Source organism: Notolepis coatsorum (assembly GCF_963971535.1).
Source record: "Notolepis coatsorum genome assembly, chromosome: 2".
In the NCBI taxonomy this organism is placed as follows: Eukaryota; Metazoa; Chordata; class Actinopteri; order Aulopiformes; family Paralepididae; genus Notolepis; species Notolepis coatsorum.
In genome coordinates this window covers 61,667,206-61,688,698 of record NC_140166.1, presented here as the reverse complement: position 1 = coordinate 61,688,698, position 21,493 = coordinate 61,667,206, and the positions used below count along the sequence as shown (strand labels likewise).

General features: G+C 43.3%; 1 protein-coding gene across 1 annotated transcript in view; it reads left to right on the top strand.

Moving 5' to 3' along the window:
* Positions 1 to 570: 570 nt before the first annotated feature.
* The window catches only part of dhodh (dihydroorotate dehydrogenase), a 39,850-nt gene continuing 18,927 nt past the window's right edge, over positions 571 to 21,493 (top strand). The window contains exons 1-5 of the mRNA XM_084336809.1: positions 571 to 689; positions 3,387 to 3,599; positions 6,761 to 6,960; positions 16,800 to 16,882; positions 20,866 to 21,053. Coding sequence (XP_084192935.1) covers positions 672 to 689; positions 3,387 to 3,599; positions 6,761 to 6,960; positions 16,800 to 16,882; positions 20,866 to 21,053 — 702 coding nt within the window. The 5' untranslated portion in view covers positions 571 to 671. The remainder of the gene's footprint in view (positions 690 to 3,386; positions 3,600 to 6,760; positions 6,961 to 16,799; positions 16,883 to 20,865; positions 21,054 to 21,493) is intronic.

Genomic DNA, 21,493 nt, shown 5'->3' with positions numbered 1-21,493 from the left:
TAGCAGTACTGTCTATGTCGTGTGTGTCATATGATGAATTGAAAATGGGGGACCCTGATGGAAACAAGACGAAAGTCTTTCTCAGGTCTGCATCCTCTTAACAATTGTGTGTATTGAGCTGTACTGTACTGTACCCATTCTGCAATCTGTTAATAAACTTTTCAAACAATCAATCAAATTGTTGTGTTGACGTTTGTCTAATAAAAAAATAAAAATAAAAGAGTGTGGCATAATCATCAAATGTTTATACTCTCTTTTTTAGACTCTTCTTGTATCATAAACAGTACTGTATTTGTATATCTGATATGTTATAAATGTCTAGATGTAGCAGTAGGCCTACTATCTATCCATATGTCATCATGTATGATATATGTTATGATGAATTGAAAATGGGGGACCCTGATGTAAACAAGACGAAAGTCTTTCTCTGGTCTGCATCTCCTTAACAATTGTGTGTATTGAGCCGTACTGTATTGTACCCATTATGCAATCTGTTAATAAAGTTTTCAATCAATCAATCAATCAATCAATCAATCAATCAATCAGGTAGTCTCGCGAGAAGACATCCCGGAAGTGAGTGGAGGATTTCCGAGACTCTGCAATGTGACCGGAGAGCGTCGCTTCCAGTTACTCCAATATGATAATATAACATATAACTTATAACTTCGTCCATGGCGGGGAAACTGAAGGTAACTTTAGATAATACACACTTCTAGTTATTGTGGTGGTCTGTCAGTTACTTATTAACACACAACAGGAGTCAGGAGTGTACTGAGTAACGTTAGTCACAACAACACATCTAGTTATGTTCATGTTTATTACAGTCACACAATGCTGCATGTGCATGATGGACCGCTATAACTCTCACTGGACACACTTTAAATAACCACATAACGTTAGTTAGCCAGGAGGTTAAGGTTAAATGTAATGTGATCCTTGTATAACTGGCGGTCTGACCCACGGTGTCCTGCTGCACTGTCTGATATGTCATAAATAGATGTAGCAGTACTGTCTATCTGTATGTCATGTATGTCATATATGTTATGATGAATTGAAAATGGGGGACCCTGATGTAAACAAGACGAAAGTCTTTCTCTGGTCTGCATCCCCTTAACAATTGTATGTATTGAGCTGTACTGTACTGTACCCATTCTGCAATCTGTTAATAAACTTTTCAATCAATCAATCACAGTTCAAGCTTTCAAAGTTTTGTTTTATTTGTCACATATAAGTAAATGTACATTAGAGTGAAATGCTTGGTTCTGTATGAGCCTCCTGAGAATGTGCTTCACACAGTAAAACAAAAAAGTAAAAACAATGAAGGCCAAACACTATACAAAATATACAAGACTAAAGTACAAACTAAAGTACAAAATGCAAATAATAAAGTACAAATGCAAACATTCAAGAATGAGGTAGGGATGTCATGCAGATCTTTGTAATAATGTTGTAGTGTTAAAAGTGTCTAAACTTAAAGATTGAATCTGTAATGCCGTCAAACAGCGACCTCCGCTTTGTATTGCACTTTTTTTTTTAAACATGTATTGTTTTGGTCAGATCTATAGGTTGAGTTGAGTGGGGATAAGGAGGGATGGTTATGGCTGAGTGCTGACCACACCTCATGCTCTGCTACGACGAGAGCTCTGGAGAAATTCACAGAAAGTTACTATAAACTCCAACCTACATCAGACCAAAACAAAATTGTTTACTAAAGTGCAATACCAATTGCTTGGCTCTGTTTGATTGATTGATTGATTGATTGATTGATTGAAACGTTTATTAACAGATTGCAGAATGGGTACAGTACAGTACAGCTCAATACATACAATTGTTAAGAGGATGCAGACCTGAGAAAGACTTTCGTCTTGTCAGGGTCCCCCATTTTCAATTCATCATATGACACACATGACATACAGATAGACAGTACTGCTACATCTATACATTTATGACATACCAGATTTTCAAATACAGTACTGTTTGTGATACTAAAAAAATCCAGAAGAAGAGTATATACATTTGACATAGAAACTGTGCATTGGGGGAGGTTGGGTAGGTGGGGTGGGGCTGTACATTGGAGGTGGGGGGGGGGGGACACTGTACATTGGAATACTGACATACATTTGACATGGAAACTGTACATTGGAGGAGGTTGGGTAGGTGGGGTGGGGTTGGGTGGGGCTGTACATTGGAATACTGACAAAGCCATGCTTGGTCTTTATTGTACAACTGGGTTAGGACATTTGTAGGGGCCAGTTTTGAATTGCAGTCTCCCGTAGGTGTTCTTTGAGAGTGTTTTTGAAGGTGGGTAGTGATTTACATTCCTTTACAGCTTTGGGTAGGGCGTTCCACATTGTTGTGGCATAATTGCGAAACGTGTTTAGTCCCTTGTTTGAGCCGAATCTGGGTTTTACATGATTTGTGGAACTCCCTCTGGTGTTGTGATCGTGGTATTCACTGACCTTTGGGAAGTATTTTGACATGTACATGGGTACCTTGGTCGTGTAGTGTATCTTGTAGACCAGGCCCATTGCAAGTTGCTGTACTCTGTTGTCTACTCTAAGCCATCCTAGGTTGTCAAAGTGTGCAGGGGTGAGGTGGGTTCTAGGAGTCAGGTCAAGCAGTAGTCTGACTAGTTTGTTTTGAGATGTTTGTAATTTGGTTTTTAGTGCCTTTGAGGTGCTTTGGTACCATGAGGTGCAAGCATAGTCGTAGTACCCTTGAATGAGTGCTCCTGCCAGAGTCTTCAGGGTATTCTTGTTTACCAGGGAGGAGATCCGGTACAAGAATCGAGTTCGTTGATTGACTTTTTTTTATTACATTGGATGCCATTTTGTCACAGGAAAGATTAGCCTCTAGGATGGAACCCAGGTAGGTAATTTCATCTTTCCTTGTTGCCTAGAGGTCGCAGTTTGACGTCATTACAGATGCTACCTTTATCGTTAATGATAACTGCGGGAAAGCTGGTGGTGGAGAAATTCTGTACCTGTGGAATCACACGAACCCTGCCGTCCTGGGCCACGGAACAGGTTCTCCTGTGTCCTTCTAAAATGGTGCATTTATAAACCAGCTTTCACCCAAAGCTCTTTACAATTTGTTCCTCACATTTTACCCGTTCACTCACACATTCACACATCGACGGCGGAGGCGACCATGCAAGGTGCCGACCTGCTCATCGGGAGCAATTTGGACTTTAAGTGTCTCGCTCAAGGACACTTCAACACGCTGCCCTGGAAGAGTGGGAATCTAACCGGGAACCTCCAGATTATTACCAGACGACTGCTCTACCTCCCGAGCCACTGTCGCCCCCCTATCTCTCTCTCTCATCCCCTCTAGTGTCTCAATATAAATCCGCCAAATCATTCCTGCATAATCTTGTGTCTCCGCAGAAGCAGATAAAGGACGCGGTGAAGATCATCACCTCCGGCGGCCTCCTGTTCGCCTCCTACCTCACCGCGGTCGGAGACGAGCGCTTCTATGCCAACCAGCTCATGCCGCTGCTGCAGAGCGCCGTCGGGGCGGAGGCGGCCCACTTGGTGGCGGTGAGGATGATGGCGCTCGGCGTGTTGCCGCTGAACCGCTACCAGGACCCCGCCTCTCTGGTTAGTATGGACCATTAACCCTTTCACTACTACCACATGCCAGAAGGTTAACCCTTTACTATCACACTACAGACAGTTAACATGCAGTGAAAGGGTTAACCTTCTGTATTGTCGCAGTGAAAGGGTTAACCGTTTGGTAGTGCGGCAGTGAAAGGGTTAAACCATTAGGGTACTCAACTTGTACAAGGGTGGTTTAATAAGAAGAATGGATGCTGGGCGGCTATGTGGCGTAGTGGGCAAGGCGCTCGCCACGAAATGCTGGAGACGCTGGGCTCGTCAGTTCGAGCCCCGCGCTCCACATTTGCTTTCAGTTTAGCTGGTCGTCCGTACTAATGCACATTGGCCGTATTAGGGGGTGGGAAACTGATGGGTGGGGATCGGGCGTTGTGGACAGCGACTCCTACAGGTCGGTTGGTGCGCCTGCGCAGTAGAATCAGGAAGTGTCGGGGGCACCGTGAGCCTCCCACGCGTTACTCCTCGCCACTGAGAGATCGAGCTGCGCAGGTGAAAAGATGCGACTGCTGTTACCTCAAGTACCGGAGGGGACTCGTGCTATGTATGACTTAGTCCACATTGCAGCCGGCTTGTGGGAGGCAAGAAACAGCGTCCGTGACAGGGGAGAGTTGAATTGGACGATACGAAATTGGGATGGGAGAAAAATATAGAAAAATGGGAGAAAAAGTGGATCAAAAAAAAAAGAAGAATGGATGCTCTTTTTTCTGCAATCAATAATAATAATAATAATAAATGTATTTGTATAGCACCTTTCATACAATCATTGTAGCTCAAAGTGCTTCACAGCAGCAGAAAAGACAGGCGTGCAATGAGCACAGAATTTACAAAAAAAGTGCAGACATAAAACAAGTATAAAAGACAGGGTCCTTGAAGTGCTTGATTTTTGACCAAAAAAAGTCAAGGCCTGGAATTCCTTAAACAGCCAATTTTTTAACAAGGTGCTTAAAAGGTAATTGAAAAATTCAAATCAACCATTTGCATTGAAAGTTTTGTTCATCCATGATCAAATTGTTCTGAATCAAGAAATATATATTTTTTTATCTAAAGTGTAACTAATTGTCGAAAATCTTAAGCCATAAATATTGGATTCGCTCATTTTTATTTTCTATAAAAAACAGCATTTAAAAGTGTGCTTGGGAAAGTACTTGAAAATCCTTGAATTTCAGTTTGCCATGTCTGTGGGCACCCTGAAAATAGATAGTAGCAAAACAGACAAAGTCAAGGTAAGGCCTAGGACATTAAATCAGTTTTTCACATTAGGATATAACATCCCAATAATATACCAAGGCATTGGTATATATTATATACTCACTATACTCCTGGGAGCTGCCCAGTGCAAACAGTACAACCATGTCCCTCTTACCGTTGGCCACTGATGGGCAGGATCTGTTGGGGTCTTAATTTATTTGTCAAGGCACCAGTGTCTCTTGAGGGAGGAGACGGTTAACTCATCCACAGTCCCCCCACCATGTCTGTCTGGGCAGCGTGAACACTTTAGGCAACCAACATGCCCTTCCGCGTTGCTCTGATTGGCTACAACAACACACAGTGACTATGCATCATTGTTTACAATGAATGGAAATCGCGATTTTTTATTAGTTTGTCATGACAAACCAATTACATAATCCAACATATGTGTAAAGGCACAACATATTCCAGTTAACGGTATATTTTTTTAATGATTCGTTACGGCGCAATCAATACTTCCATGCGTTCGGGACCTCCATGTTTTGGGGGTATTCATCAGAAAAATCGGATCCGGGATTCGGCTCCCATCAGTAGGGCAAGAACTGCGGGTTTTCAGCCTCTCTCCTCTCTCCTGGAGCTTAAGGGGGAGCCGCGCTCGGGCCAATCAGAGAAACGCAGAAGGCGCTCGGCCAATCAGAGAAACGCGGAAGCGCATGTTGGTTGCCTAAAGTGTTCACGCGTCTTGGCATTCAAACTGTTGACTGTAGTCTGCTTCTCCGACCTTTAGACTACCACCTATCCCTGGCTACGGTCGCACGTCACAGCTTTTTATCATCATTTATGTGGCCACTGGCCACACACAGTGTTTGTGTGAGCTTTTACACCCAAATTAGGTTTATATTTTAGCATTGCTAGGAAGAAGCTTCTATCCCCAGGCCATCAGGCTGCTAAACGAACAATAAACACTATGCAACAACCATCAAATGCACACAGCACACACACCCACACGCACACACTCACTTAAACAAACAACACACTGCAGCACCCACTCTCCACACTTTATATTTATTGATAAAGGATTTGCACTACAACTCGTACACCTACTGTAAATTGTACCTAAATTGCACCTCATCCCATTTCTGCCTTGCACTATATAGTATTGTACATTAGTACACTGCATAGTATATTGTATTATATGGTAACTCAGTTACGTCTATTCTGCATCGAACATTGTACATATGTCTATACTGAACACTGTGACCTAATTTTTTTACTTCTAATTTACATGCTATACTATGTTATTTTATTTCATACTTATCTTGTCTTGCACAGTCTCTGGAGCGTAACAGTAAGAAGCATTTTGTATAAAAGTATTCTGTACTTCTGTATGACAACTATTAAAGAAACTTGAACTTGAGGTCTGAACCAGAATTAAAACCTAATTTGGGTGCAAGAGCTCATACAAACATTTAAGGCCCTCGTACATTCAGAGTTCCATTCGTTGTCGTCTACGAAGCAGCCCCGGGGTTTTACATCCCAGTGACATCACAGGAGGGTGGAGGCTTCTCTCTCTGGTTTCTGGCTTCAGGAGAGTGTGGTATATGTTCACAAACACTTGACTGGCCTTGTCCCGGGGGAACATGGGGAGAACACACTATTCTTAAAATGGGTGGTATTCCCCTTTAATCTGTTTTGAGCTCTTAACCCTTTCACTGCCACACCACAGAAGGTTAACCCTTTACTATCACACTACCGACGGTTACCTTCTGTAGTGTGGCAATGAAAGGGTTAACCTGCTGCTGTTTGGCAGTGAAAGGGTTAACCTTCTGTGTATTGTCGCAGTGAAAGGGTTAACCGTCTGTAGTGTGACAGTAAAAGGGTTAACCTTCTGTAGTGTGGCTGTAGTGTGGCAGTGAAGGAGTTAAGTGCTCCTCCCACACTGTGTGTCATCCACACAGGAAGTGAACGTGATGGGACGCAGGTTCCGGAACCCGATCGGGATCGCGGCCGGGTTCGACAAGCACGGGGAGGCGGTGGACGGCCTGTACAAGGTGGGGTTCGGCTTTGTGGAGGTCGGCACCATCACGCCCAAACCCCAGGAGGGGAACCCCAAACCACGCGTGTTCAGACTGACCGCGGACCAGGCCGTTATTAACAGGTAGGCCTTGAATCTTTATTTTCTTTTAATAGTTTTAATTGAACAAAACGATTACTCATCCAGTCATTCACACTTACTTCCTCTCTTTCACACTCACTTCCTCTCCTTCACACTCACTTCCTCTCCTTCACACTTTCTTCCTCTCCTTCACACTTACTTCCTCTCCTTCACACTTACTGTACTTCCTCTCCTTCACACTCACTTCCTCTCCTTCACACTTTCTTCCTCTCCTTCACACTTACTTCCTCTCCTTCACACTTACTGTACTTCCTCTCCTTCACACTTACTTTCTCTCCTTCACACTTACTTCCTCTCCTTCACACTCACTTCCTCTCCTTCACACTTTCTTCCTCTCCTTCACACTTACTTCCTCTCTTTCACACTTACTGTACTTCCTCTCCTTCACACTTTCTTCCTCTCCTTCACACTTACTGTACTTCCTCTCCTTCACACTTACTGTACTTCCTCTCCTTCACACTTACTGTACTTCCTCTCCTTCACACTTACTTCCTCTCCTTCACACTTACTTCCTCTCCTTCACACTCACTTTCTCTCCTTCACACTTACTGTACTTCCTCTCCTTCACACTTACTGTACTTCCTCTCCTTCACACTTACTTCCTCTCCTTCACACTTACTGTACTTCCTCTCCTTCACACTTACTGTACTTCCTCTCCTTCACACTTACTGTACTTCCTCTCCTTCACACTTACTGTACTTCCTCTCCTTCACACTTACTTCCTCTCCTTCACACTTACTGTACTTCCTCTCCTTCACACTTACTGTACTTCCTCTCCTTCACACTCACTTCCTCTCCTTCACACTTACTGTACTTCCTCTCCTTCACACTTACTGTACTTCCTCTCCTTCACACTTACTTCCTCTCCTTCACACTTACTGTACTTCCCCTCCTTCACACTTACTTCCTCTCCTTCACACTTACTTCCTCTCCTTCACACTTACCTCTCCTTCACACTTACTTCCTCTCCTTCAAAAAAGGTACCCAACGGTAACATTTTCTTTTTTTTCTCCTCGATACTTAATAAGGGGTGACAGTAGCGCAGTAGTCTGGTAATCCGGAGGTTCCCGGTTCGATTCCCACTCCTCCCGGGCAGCACCTTGCATGGTCGCCTCTGCCGTCAGTGTGTGAATGTGTGAGTGAATGGGTAAAATGTGAGGAACAAATTGTAAAGCGCTTTGGATAAAAGCTGCTATACAAATGCACCATTTATGATCCCATTCACAAAGAATAATAATAAAAAACATTTAGTTATAAAGTTATAAAATAAGACCATAAAATAGTAGAAAACAAACAATCAAACATAAGCAGCAAAGACCTTAAATATAATTACAAAACCAAGGCATTTGGAATAAATGAGTCTTCAGCTGCTCTTCTAACAGCACCAGCAGAGACGGCAGATCGCAGGCCTATAGGAAGAGCTGCTTCACGACGTCGGAGCCGGGACTTCAAAGCCACGATCACCTTTTGTTTTTTAACTCCAGTCGTAATGCCAGTACCGCGATCGAGGACAACGGCAGGGATATACAGTACCTAACACGCGTGTCTTGAAAGCCGAAGTACCCCGGAGGAAACACAGGGAGAACATGCAACACTGACTCCACACAGAAAGGCCCCCTACTGGCCGGGACCCAGGAACCTGTTAGTGCTTAATCGCTGCGTCACCGTGCCCCTTCCTCTGCGGAGCTGAGTGGCACCAGATTTAGATGGGGGGGGGGGGGGGGGGGGGGGAGAGAGCACCCAGTCTGTTCCCCGGAGGAGGAGGCCTTAATCTTGATGCCACGCTGTCGTTAAGATGTATTTGCATCTCACAATGTGTGTAATCCACTTATGTAACCATGAGGCGATCACATTACACCCTCGGTGCTGGAAGAAGTGCGTCTTCACGTTCGCATGTTCAAGATGAACACGGCGCCCACGCAATACTTAGTTGAGCTAGGAGCTGCTTTTCTCCTTCGTTTCCTGTGACGTTCTGCCCTCCTTTTCAAGCAAAGTGGATTTTCTTATCAACCTGCTCCACTCCACACTCTCCTGTGTGTGGGTGTGTTTTTAAATAAGATATGGTGATGTTATATAAATAATAAAGTATTGTATTAGCAAAGAGCTTTGATAATGGTACTGATGGGAGATAGCAGCTAAATAAAAACGTATTCATCACTTCATCACCGACCTGCACCCAATGGAAAACAGCCACACACACACACACACAGAGACAGCGTCGATCGGGGGAGGAATACAATCAGATCAACGATCAAATTTATATATAATGTTCTTACCTTGTATTCTCTGATGTAATGCAAAAGAAATACTCCAATTATCTGATCGCCATTTGAAGTACTGGGCGCGGAGGTCCGTGCCACGTTCAACAGCATTGCGCAATGAGGGGGGGGGGGGGCAGATTTATCGTTGAAATCAGGTTACCTCGCCTGATTATTTAAACCACGCCCGCACGGCTTGGATCGTCCCAGAAAAAAAACTATACCAGTCCCAGTACCGGAAGGCATAGGGGACGGTATTTGCCCTTTTGTGAGCTCAGACCCATTCCCAGCGATAACATCAGGCTGGATGGATGAAAATGAATGGATATCGCTAATAAAAGAAATAACGACCAAAACCCAACTATACTCGTGATTGGCGCTCAAGCGATGGCGAGTTAACCCGACTATACTCGTGATTGGCGCTGAATGAGTTAAGGACTGTTTTGCGTCCTTCACTTTGACGGATTGTGACGTGAAAAGTCACTGACCTCTCTGTCTGCTTAAATGTCGGAACCCTATTTTACTAAAGTGTTTTGAATAACAAAGTAGCTCTCTCTCTCCAAGATACACACAGACACACCACGTTTAGTAGAGTAGTAGCCAATAACAGAAGTACACAGATGACACGATTTCTCATGTCTCCCCATAATGTAGCCTAGCATTACTTTACTCTAGAGAGTCTAGACATTATCCAGTTTGTTACCATTACCTTACATTCTGTCATTTAATTTGTATTTTTTATTTAGCCTTTATTTAAACGGGTAAAATCACATTGAGACTGAGGTTTCATTTACAAGTGCGACCTGTTCAGACACAAGCCCATACAACAGTTACACAGCAACAGTACACTCACCAGTCAAAACACAATAAATTACAACAACACAAAACATAAAGTGCGGAGAAAAAAAATGCAGCCTTAAAAACAAGAGCAGACCATAGAAGCTCCTCTCCAAGACACCAAACATCCATTTAAAACTCGCTAGGGGGACTAAGCTGGCCAGCTTCAGACTCTGCTGTAGCGTGTTCCAGGTGGAGGGGGCAGCTTCACACTCTGCTGTAGCGTGTTCCAGGTGGAGGGGGCAGCTTCACACTCTGCTGTAGCGTGTTCCAGGTGGAGGGGGCAGCTTCACACTCTGCTGTAGCGTGTTCCAGGTGGAGGGGGCAGACAGACTCTGCTGTAGCATGTTCCAGGTGGAGGGGGCAGCTTCACACTCTGCTGTAGCGTGTTCCAGGTGGAGGGGGCAGCTTCACACTCTGCTGTAGCGTGTTCCAGGTGGAGGGGGCAGAGGAGGAGAACGCCTTCTTACCACGCTCAGTACGGACCGAGGGTGATGATATTCTGAATGCGTGAGCTATATCTGGTCTGTTTGCGTACTGCGTAGATAGATGGATAAATAAGTGGGAACCAGACCTAGGATGGATTTGTAAATGAAAGAATGCCAGTGCAAGGTTCTGCGCATGGAGAGAGATAATAATAATAATAATAATAATAATAATAATAATAATAATAATAATAATAATAATAATAATAATAATAATAATAATAATAATAATAATAAACTTTATTTGTATAGCACCTTTCATACAGAAACTGCAGCTCGGGCGGCTAAGTGGCGCAGTGGGCAAGGCCTCGCCACTAGCCCAGCTCTCGGCGTTGCTACCAGCTTGGCTGGTCGTTCATACTAACACAATTGGCAGTGTTAGGGGGTGGGAAAGCTGGTGGGTGGGGATTGGACGTTGTGGACAGCGACTCCTACAGGTCGGTTGGTGCGCCTGTACAGCAGAATCGGGAAGTAACAGGGGCAGTGTGAGCCTCCCACGCGTTACTCCTCGCCACTGAGAGATCGCGCTGTCTGGTGAAAAGATGCGACGGCTGCCTCCTCGTGTACCGGAGGTAGGGCTGGGCGATATGGCCTAAATATGATATCACGATATTTTCTGACCTTTCGGCGATACACGATACGCATCACGATGTTTTTCTTTTTTTCCCCAAACAATTCATTATGAGGCTTACCAAGACAGTATTTGAGTTTGCAAGCTAACATTAAAGACAAAATAAAATACCCATGCATTTAGCATTTTTATATTATATATTAGATTTAGATTATTGGATTATTAGATTATATATTGCATATATTTAGCAATGAGATATTATATGATTTAGATATGAAATATGATGAATTGAAAATGGGGGACCCTGATGTAAACAAGACGAAAGTCTTTCTCTGGTCTGCATCCTCCAGTCCACTGTTGACTGTTGTTGTATTGAGCTGTACTGTATTGTACCTATGCTGCAATCTGTTAATAACGTTTATATTCATTCAGTCGGCAAACAGAATCATTTTGATTGACAGTCGCGTCTGCCAATTACGTCACATCGCTTGCACCCGCCCTGCTGTTCTTAGCACCAATCGGCAAGCGCGTATTAATTTTTTACTTCCGCCACTGGAGAGCTCAATGAAAACAACAATGGCAGCGGTAGCTCGCCGCGGCCGACGTTTAGCCTTTAGCTCTGCAGAATGACTAAACGACTGGAGGCATAATGATTTTACTGCAACGGATGTTATAATAAAAGCCTTTCCATACATCTGTCTGATTGAAAACGTTATTAACAGACCGCAGAATGGGCACAACGGAGTCAGCACGGGCTGAGATATGAACGGCTAATGCTTGCTAATATCTAGGTCGACCTCGGTCGTTGCTATGTAAATACGCTGATGTTATTGAAAGTGTAACTATATAACGTCAATGCCACAAAACGAATGCCTTTGTTATCATAAGTAGTAACTTTTGATGCAGTAGTGTGTGTGTGGGGCGGCGCTGTTCAAAAGTGTCAACGTGTGGACCAGATTGACGCAACACAAGCCTCTTGGGCAAAACATCACGATATCCACGATACGTTTAAAAAGTGTATCGTTAATGAACTGTACCCGATATTTATATAATATCGTCATATCGCCCAGCCCTAACCGGAGGGGACACGTGATGCAAGGCTTGGTCCTCACTGCAGCCGACCAGTGGGAGGCATAGTCTAGCAACGTTCGAGACAGGGGAGGGGAGAATTTAATGGAGAATTGGCGAGGCGAAATTGGGATGGGAGAAAAATAGAAAAATAAGGAGAACAAGTGGATAAAAAAAAAGAAACTGCAGCTCAAAGTGTTTCACAACAGAAAAAGACAGGCATAAAATGAGCACAAATAAAGTGCAGACATATAAAATCAGTGCAATTTTTTACAGTGCAATAAAATTGTTCTGGATTACTGTTTAACAGTTTAAAGTCGTCTTTACCTTCTCTGTTTGGTATCCACAGTTTAAAACCTGACAGCCTTCCATCCTGTTTGATACCCACTTTGACCCTTTGAACCTCCCACTCAGGGCAAACCTCCCTCTCAGGGTGCAGTTCCCTCTCTCAGGGCAAACCTCCCTCTCTCAGGGTGCAGTTCTCTCTCTCAGGGTATAGTTCTCTCTCTCAGGGCAAACCTCCCTCTCTCAGGGTGCAGTTCTCTCTCTCAGGGTGCAGTTCTCTCTCATGGTGCAGTTCCCTCTCTCAGGGCGCAGTTCCCTCTCTCAGGGCGCAGTTCCCTCTCTCAGGGCGCAGTTCACTCTCTCAGGGCACAGTTCCCTCTCTCAGGGCACAGTTCTCTCTCTCAGGGTGCAGTTCTCTCTCTCAGGGTGCAGTTCTCTCTCTCAGGGTGCAGTTCTCTCTCTCAGGGTGCAGTTCCCTCTCTCAGGGTGCAGTTCTCGCTCTCAGGGTGCAGTTCCCTCTCTCAGGGTGCAGTTCCCTCTCTCAGGGCGCAGTTCCCTCTCTCAGTTCACAGTTCTCTCTCAGTTCCCAGTTCTCTCTCCCAGTTCCCTCTCTCAGGGCGCAGTTCCCTCTCTCAGTTCCCAGTTCCCTCTCTCTGGGCGCATTTCTATGCCTGGGTCCTACACCGTTTTAAAGCCTGTATAGGACCCAATTAACTAAGGAATACAGCAAACAGTGATGTGTAAGTGTTTTTTACAGCCAGTAATAAATCTCAGCGCGCCATGATAAACATAATGTAGCCTAGTAGCATTACTTTACTCTAGAGTAGACATCATCCAGTTTGTTACCATTACCTTACATTCTGTCTCATTCGACAGGATATAAATCCCATTGACATAACCTTGTCTTCCTGTCTCTTTTTTTCTTTTTTTTTTTTTAAATCTTTTTCCCCCTCCTTTTTCCTCAGTTTTTCTCCCATCCCAATGTTAGTCGTTATGCCAATTCCCAATCCCCTTCCTGGTCGCTGCGCACCTACCCCCTACAGTCGGTCTGGGAGAGTGGAGGCTATCACATGCTTCCTGCGACACATGTGTAGCCAATCAACCGCTTCTTTTCACCTGGCAGCGCGGACTCTCACTGAGAGGGTGTAACGTGTGGAAGGATCACACTACCCCCCTTAGATCCTATCCGCGCTGAGCAGGTGCCCCGACCGAACTGTAGGAGTCGCTGTTTACAACGACCAGGACCCACCCACCAGCTTTCCCACCCCTAACACTGCCAATTGTATTAGTATGAACGACCAGCCAAGCTGGTAGCAACGCCGAGAGCTGGGCTCGAACCCAGCGTCTCCTGCGTTGGTGGCGAGTGCCTTGCCCACTACACCATCTCAAAACCTTGTTGCGTGCCACCACCCACTTCAATGATAGCGCTCTCATATTTGCGAACGCATAAACTACATCTTAAATTATGGCTATGTGTCTAATCTGGCCGTCGCTTATCAATGACTTGTTTGCAGTCAACATTGTTGAAACGGATTGTTTTTTAATCGGTTAATTTCCGTTTGATACCATTTTGAAAAACGCTTGTTTCTTGAAACTTCCAGAAGATTTCAGAAGATTCTGTGATAAACGCCCTTTACTGTAATACACAAAACACGTTGACATTTTTCAGCCTATTTATGAATCGTTTTCAAATAAACGCTAGATTATCGATAGTATATGTGTACTTATGCACGCTATAGAAACGGGCTGAAAAATCGAATGTCTTATTTCCTGATCGCACACACACACATACACACATAGGGCCCACGTTGATATCTCTGTGAAAAAAGCTCTGATTATCCTAAAACTGGTCAAATAGATTCCTTACCTCTGATCAGATGTTCTCCAAAAAGATTATTCCAATTCCTGATCGCCATTCCAAATATCGATCGCGTTTATTGATCCAACGCTGGGTGGTCGAAACACCGATTCCACGCTGTTCTGATGGTCCACAATGGATCCGATCGTCTCGGGTGACTTGCCTGAGAAGTTAAATGAGGAAGCAGGATTGTTTCCCCCCCATGCTTTTCATTCAGTCTAATCCAATGGGGTGCAGTACCACAGGGAGAGACGATAGGGGGCGGTATTTTCCCAATGGAGCTCAGAGAGAGTTCCAGTGGTAACGGGAGGCTAGATTGATGAAATATGAATGGAAATCGCTAATAAAAAAAAAAAACGATTAAAAGCGAGATTTCCTCGTCCGTGGCACTCAACGGTCGGCATGAAATAACGAGAATTCTCGTCCGTGGCACTCAAAGTGTTAATCTCTTCTTCATATGTTTATTCTTCTTTTTGAAGTAGGAGGGATAATCGTTTATTATTATTAGCAAATTCACTAGTGACGATGACACAAAACACGTGGATTGAATGAGCAAAGCTGCAACAGCCAAACCTCCTCGCGCGCAGCGTGTCCTTGAGCAAGGCACTTAAGTAAAGCGCTTTGGATAAACGCTGTTATATAAATGCACTGTGGTGACCTATATTAAGAGACATTCACCAAGGTGGGCTTGTCCCTTTAAGAGTGTGGGTTTTTTACTGTTTAGGGTCTAGGTTAAATACCACTTCCGGTTCCGGGTGACAGTTGTTGTTATTGTGAATGCTATGTGCAAGGATAAGTAAAGTACCTCAACTCGAACTACGTCTCTGGCTCGCTACTTTCTTATCGCCACAGCACCATTTATGTTGGCAGCTTGAGCGGGGGTGTGGCACTTGGAGTGGACGTGAGGGAGATGATTGAGCGAGGGAACAGAACCTCCCATTAAGGAGCCCATTAAGGAGGAGGAGAGAACAGTGGAGGTTGAGGTTGACCTAGAGACCTCAATTCTAAAGGGAAGCAAAAAGAAAACGACATCCACCTGGACCCATTTGGATAGCTCCAAACCCTGACCCCCCTGACCCCTGACCCCACCTTAATAGAGGTGATCGAGCAGCTCGAATGTGGGCCTCAGGTAGGGCTGCACGATTTTGGGAAATAATCTAATTGCGATTATTCTGACAGATATTGCGATTGCGATTTGCGATGCGATTATAACATATTTAAAAAAAAATTACAAGAAGAATGTTGCTGCTTTCTGTAGTCGGGTCCCAACTGCAAAATTACTGTATTACCCTGTATTATACACTTTTACTATCATGTAGACTATTCTGCTTTGTGTTTACATGTGATGTATTGTATACATGCACATTTATTATGTTCTTGTGTGATGTATCGCACATTTTATTGCTGTGTGATGTATTGCAAATGTTATTGCTGTCATCTTGGCCAGGTCTACCTTGCAAAGGAGATCTTGTATCTCAATGGGACTTCCTGGTTAAATAAAAAAAAAAAAAATGTTTTCTTTTTTTTTTTTTTTTTTTTTTTAATTGCAGGCTTGGCGATTTGATAATTGCATCATTCCAAATCGCGATTTCGATTAAAAAACGATTAATCGTGCAGCCCTAGCCTCAGGAATAGAAATGGTAAACTGATTGCATTTATATAGCAGCTTTTAGCCAAAGCGCTTTACAATTCTGTTCCTCACATTCCACCCATTCACTCACACACACCGACGGCCGACCTGCTCATTCGGAAGCAGTTGGGGGGGTAAAGTGTCTCGCTCAAGGACACTTGGATCACTATGATCCATCAGGTGGATCTGTCGGGTGTGTAGATGCATTGAGACGTACTGTATGACGGGGATTCTGCAGAAAACAAAGATGGGGGACGAAAAAAGTCGTGCGTAATAATCGTAATGATGATGACACGTGTCTGATTGGTGCGAGATAACGACACTCCAATAATTAATTACTTTCAGCTCCTGAGGATGGAATAATGAATTATTCGTCCAGCTAAGCACGCACGCGCGGTTCTAAGTTTCTTGAGATGAGATTAAGAGGATTTCAAAAGGCATAATATTATGTAAGACTGCTTTCTCCTCCCCTTAGCGCGCAGTCAAACAGCCCCTCGGAAGTTCAAAGTCGAGTCGAGTGAGTAAATGAGATGAGCATGAAATTAAAGGCCTTCGTTTTTATCTTGGTGTTTTTTTTTTTTTTTAAGATTGTGCGCCGTTTCTGCTGTTCAAAATGATCACACTCACTATTTGCATGAAATAACCGTGACCTCTGGTAATATTAGTGGTAATAAGGCATTGGCATGAAGCATTTCTGGCAATGATGTTCATCGTGATGATAATAAACACCCCTGATCCCATTAATTCCATCTGATTTGTTTTTAAATTCAGCGTGATCACTGGTCTGCTAGCATGACGCTGAGATGCACTTGGCTCTTGTGTGTTTTAGGTACGGATTCAATAGCTGTGGTGTGGCGGCTGCTGAAGAGCGGCTACGAGCCAGAAGAGGAGCCCAGCTGAAGCTGAGTGAAGGTAACGGGCTTCTGTCTGACCCCTATCTGACCTCTATCTGACCTCCACTGCTTCTGTCTGACCTCTACTGCTTCTATCTGACCTCTATCTTAATTTAATTTTGATAGTGTGACTATAAGTAATGTAGAACATATGTTAAGTACCACTAAAAACAAACCACCAGGTGATGACGGTCTTGACGGGAAACTTCTGAAATTGGTCCCTGATTTAATTGCCCCTGCTATCTGTCATATTATAAATCAATCCTTTAGTGAATGTTTGTATCCGCAACAGTGGAAAACTGCCAAAGTAATACCACTGCCAAAAAATTTGAAATTGCCATTCTCAGGATCTAATAGTCGGTTACGGTTTCTCCTCATCTGCACTATCTTGGATGCAAACTTATTTAGCAAACCGGAAACAAATAGTTTTTTTTAATGGGAGTTACTCAGAAGTTAAAACGGTAAGGTGTGGAGTACCCCAAGGAAGTTGCCTTGGGCCTTTGCTCTACACCATATTTACAAATGACATGCCTCTTGTCCTAAATAAGTCCTATATTTCTATGTATGCGGATGATTCAACGATTTACACATCAGCCTCAACAGCCAATTAATTAAATACGGTCCTAAAGGCAGAGTTGCAATCAGTGATGGAATGGATAAAGAATAACAAACTAGTTCTAAACATATCAAAGACAAGTAGCATCATTTTCGGTTCAAACCATACTCTAAGAACGAACCCAGTCTTGAAACTTTTGATAAGTGATGTGGTAATTAATCAAGTCCAGGAGACTAAACTCCTAGGGGTAACATTAGACAGTAAATTGTCATGGTCACACCATATAAACAATATAGTAGTGAAAATGGGAAGAGGGATTTCTGTTGTTAAAAGATGTGCTCATTTGTTACCACTAAATTCTATCAAACAGGTAATTCAAGCTCTGGTTTTGTCAAATCTTGACTATTGTCCTGCAGTATGGTCGAATGTAACAACGAATAAACTGAAAAAATTACAAATGGTACAAAACAAAGCAGCACGTATAGCGCTTCGCTGTGAGTACAGAACTAATGTTGCAGCGATGCACAGTTGTTTAACTTGGTTACTTGTCAAACATAAATTACTCTGCTCACTCCTTGTATTCACTAGGAATATTCTTGTTACAAAGATCCCCTCAATTTTATATAACAATTTATCAATAAGTCTTGACAGACACAACCATTCCACCAGACATGCTTCTGCACGAGGTTTTACACTTCCAAAAGTGAGGTCGAATGCAATGAAGCGAACTGTCATGTTCCGTGGTATGCAGGAATGGAACTCTCTTCCCAGACATGTTAAGCAGGAGAATAGTAAATGCCGTTTCAAAATCGTGGTAAAACAACATTTTCAACCAAAGAAATTGACATTCCCTAATAGAGGAACATAGATAATGTATGTAAAAGCTAAATAGTATATTATGCTGTATTGTATTATGAATTAATTATGAGTAGGTATTATTGTATTGTATTATGAATTCATAAGGCGTATATATTTTTATCTTGTATTATGAATTTGATTAGGGTTTTTATTGTTGTTTTAATTGTCTGTATGACATGTAAATGTTGTGAGTGTATAAGGGTTTTTATTGTTGTTTTAATGGTCTGTATGTCATGTAAATGTTATGAGTGTATAAGGGTTTTTATTGTTGTTTTAATTGTCTGTATGACATGTAAATGTTGTGAGTGTATACGTCTGTAACTGTATTTTATGTGTTATGGACCCCAGGAAGAATAGCCCCAGCACTGCTGTGGCTAATGGGGATCCAAATAAACTTAAACTTAAACTTAAACTATCTGACCTCTATCTGACCTCTACTGCTTCTGTCTGACCTCTATCTGACCTCCACTGCTTCTGTCTGACCCCTATCTGACCTCCACCGCTTCTGTCTGACCTCCACTGCTTCTTTCTGACCTCTATCTGACCTCTATCTGACCTCCACCGCTTCTGTCTGACCTCTATCTGACCTCTATCTGACCTCCACTGCTTCTGTCTGACCCCTATCTGACCTCCACTGCTTCTGTCTGACCCCTATCTGACCTCCACCGCTTCTGTCTGACCTCCACTGCTTCTGTCTGACTGATCAGTGATTGTCTGTCCATCCTCTTGCTAGCATGACGAGGAGTAGAGTCAGTGGTCATGTTAGACCGTATAATAGCTGGTTAATGCAGGGGGGGGGGGGGGGGCAATTTAAAATGTCCCAACATAATATAATATTTGTTTATCTATTACATTTGTGCACCAGCTCGGTATGTTTGTGTAAATGCACTTCTGTTCATTTCTCTGGTGCCTCGATGAAGACGAGGAAGGCTCTATGTTTACAAGGTGGATACGGAGGTGTAATTCAGGAGGAGCCTGTCTAAGCTCCAGGCCATCAGGGACAACCCCTCCCACCCACTACACACAGACCCCTCCCACCCACTACACACAGACCCCTCCCACCCACTACACACAGACTCCTCCCACCCACTACACACAGACTTGGCTGACAGAAGGAGCACGTTCAGTGCTAGGCTCACACTCCCAAGATGTAGCACTGAACGGCACAGGAAGTCCTTCATTCCGACAGCCATCAGACTCTATAATGCATCTCTGTGCATCACTGCATCACTGAGCACAGAGTGACAGTACTATCTTCCTGGACTTTTACTTAAAATTGTTTACACTGTATATTTCTGTATTATGTTTACTGTATATTTTATATTAGAATGTAACATAGGAAATGTATCCCGGACCGTATTGTATTCTTAGGCTTATTTTTATTCTTATTCGTGACTTTTGTTTTTGTCTTCCCAAATGTTTACTGTGAGTGATCTGTAGTGCCAAATTTCCCTCTGGATGAATAAAGTATTTCTATTCTATTCTATTCTATTCTATTATACATTTATTTCTTTTTACAGATTTAAATGAGAACAAAGTAGAATATGCACGCACACAAAAGTCTCTCACCTTGGCTTTCACTGGTCTCGCCCTGGACATGGAGAACTAAGTGGAACACACGCACACACACGCACGCACACCCACACACGCACGCACACACACGCACGCACGCACACACACGCACACACGGACCATACATCTCACCTCGGCATCTCTTTTCTCTTGCAGCTTTCACTTATGTTGCGCAAAACCAATTATTTCCACGGTAGGTATGATGAATTAGCAATAATTCACTTGATAAAGTCAAATTGGATGCAACCGAATAATATCACGGCTTGAGTCGAGTGAAAACAGATGATTGATTTTTAGAAGCTATACTTTTTCAGGAGTACAGTCACACTGATTTCATCATTCTTTAATAAATCTTAAAACGGGGACTGACTTCGTTATACTACATTATAATAATAATAATTAATTATTCATTTTATTTATATAGCGCTTCTCAATGACCCCGAAGTCGCTGACAGTAGTTATAGTAAAAACAAAGAAACAAAAAAGGAACATGAGACCATGGGGTAAACGGGGGGAAAACAGCATGAGATAATAAAAAAAGACAGGAAGCGACAGGAACAGACATCAATCGGGTTGGAGGTGAATGATGCTTTTGGAAGAAGCCCATTAGCGCTGATGAAATTCAGCCGAGCTGCTGCTGGGTCACGCCGTCTCTCCAAATGGATTCCAGTCCCACTAAAGCATGATGATGATGATGATGATGGCCGTCCTTGATTTACATTTTTCTTTTTAATATTCAGAACACTTTGTCTGACCTGCCTACAGCCCAATTATCACATGAGCCACCTCTACCCCGGTCAGTGAGTCATGTGTGTGTGTGTGTGTGTGTGTGTGTGTATGTGTGTGTGTGTGTGTGTGTGTGTGTGTGTGTGTGTGTGTGTGTGTGTGTGTGTGTGTGTGTGTGTGTGTGTGTGTGTGTGTGTGTGTGTGTGTGTGTGTGTGTGTGTGTGTCTGTGTGTCTGTGTGTCTGTGTGTCTGTGTGTCTGTGTTGTCTCACTGTCTGTCTGTGTTTATAGCTGGCCAGCCCCTGGGCATCAACCTGGGGAAGAACAAGCTGTCCCAGGATGCGGGGGCAGATTACCTGGAGGGGGTCAGAGTGCTGGGTCCTCTGGCTGACTACCTGGTCATCAACGTGAGCAGCCCCAACACGCCGGGCCTCCGGGACCTGCAGGGGAAGGCTGAGCTGCGGCAGCTCCTGCACAAGGTATATGATGAGGGTTTAGGTTTGTACAGCCGACTTCCAACACGAAGGGTTAGATCGTTTTAAACTGAGGTTCTAAGGACAAGTAGCTTCTAGCGATACAGTATGTAGCTTGTAAGATGTAGCTTCTAAGAACATGTAGCATCTAAGGACATAATAATAATAATAATAATAATAATAATAATAATAATAATAATAATAATAATAATAATAATAATAATAATAATTGTAACTGAGGGGTACAATTCCCTGACTGTATTGAAAGTATGGTATCATTAAACCACTACTGAGTTATGTACTTTAATTACTGGCCATACAGTACACAGGTATATGTGATGAACACCCACACAATAACACGGCTTAACAAAGAAAGTCCTGTTTGGAATATTTATTAGAAGAGCAGCAATATTATATTACAGTATTGAGAATTAGAGTCGCGCTTG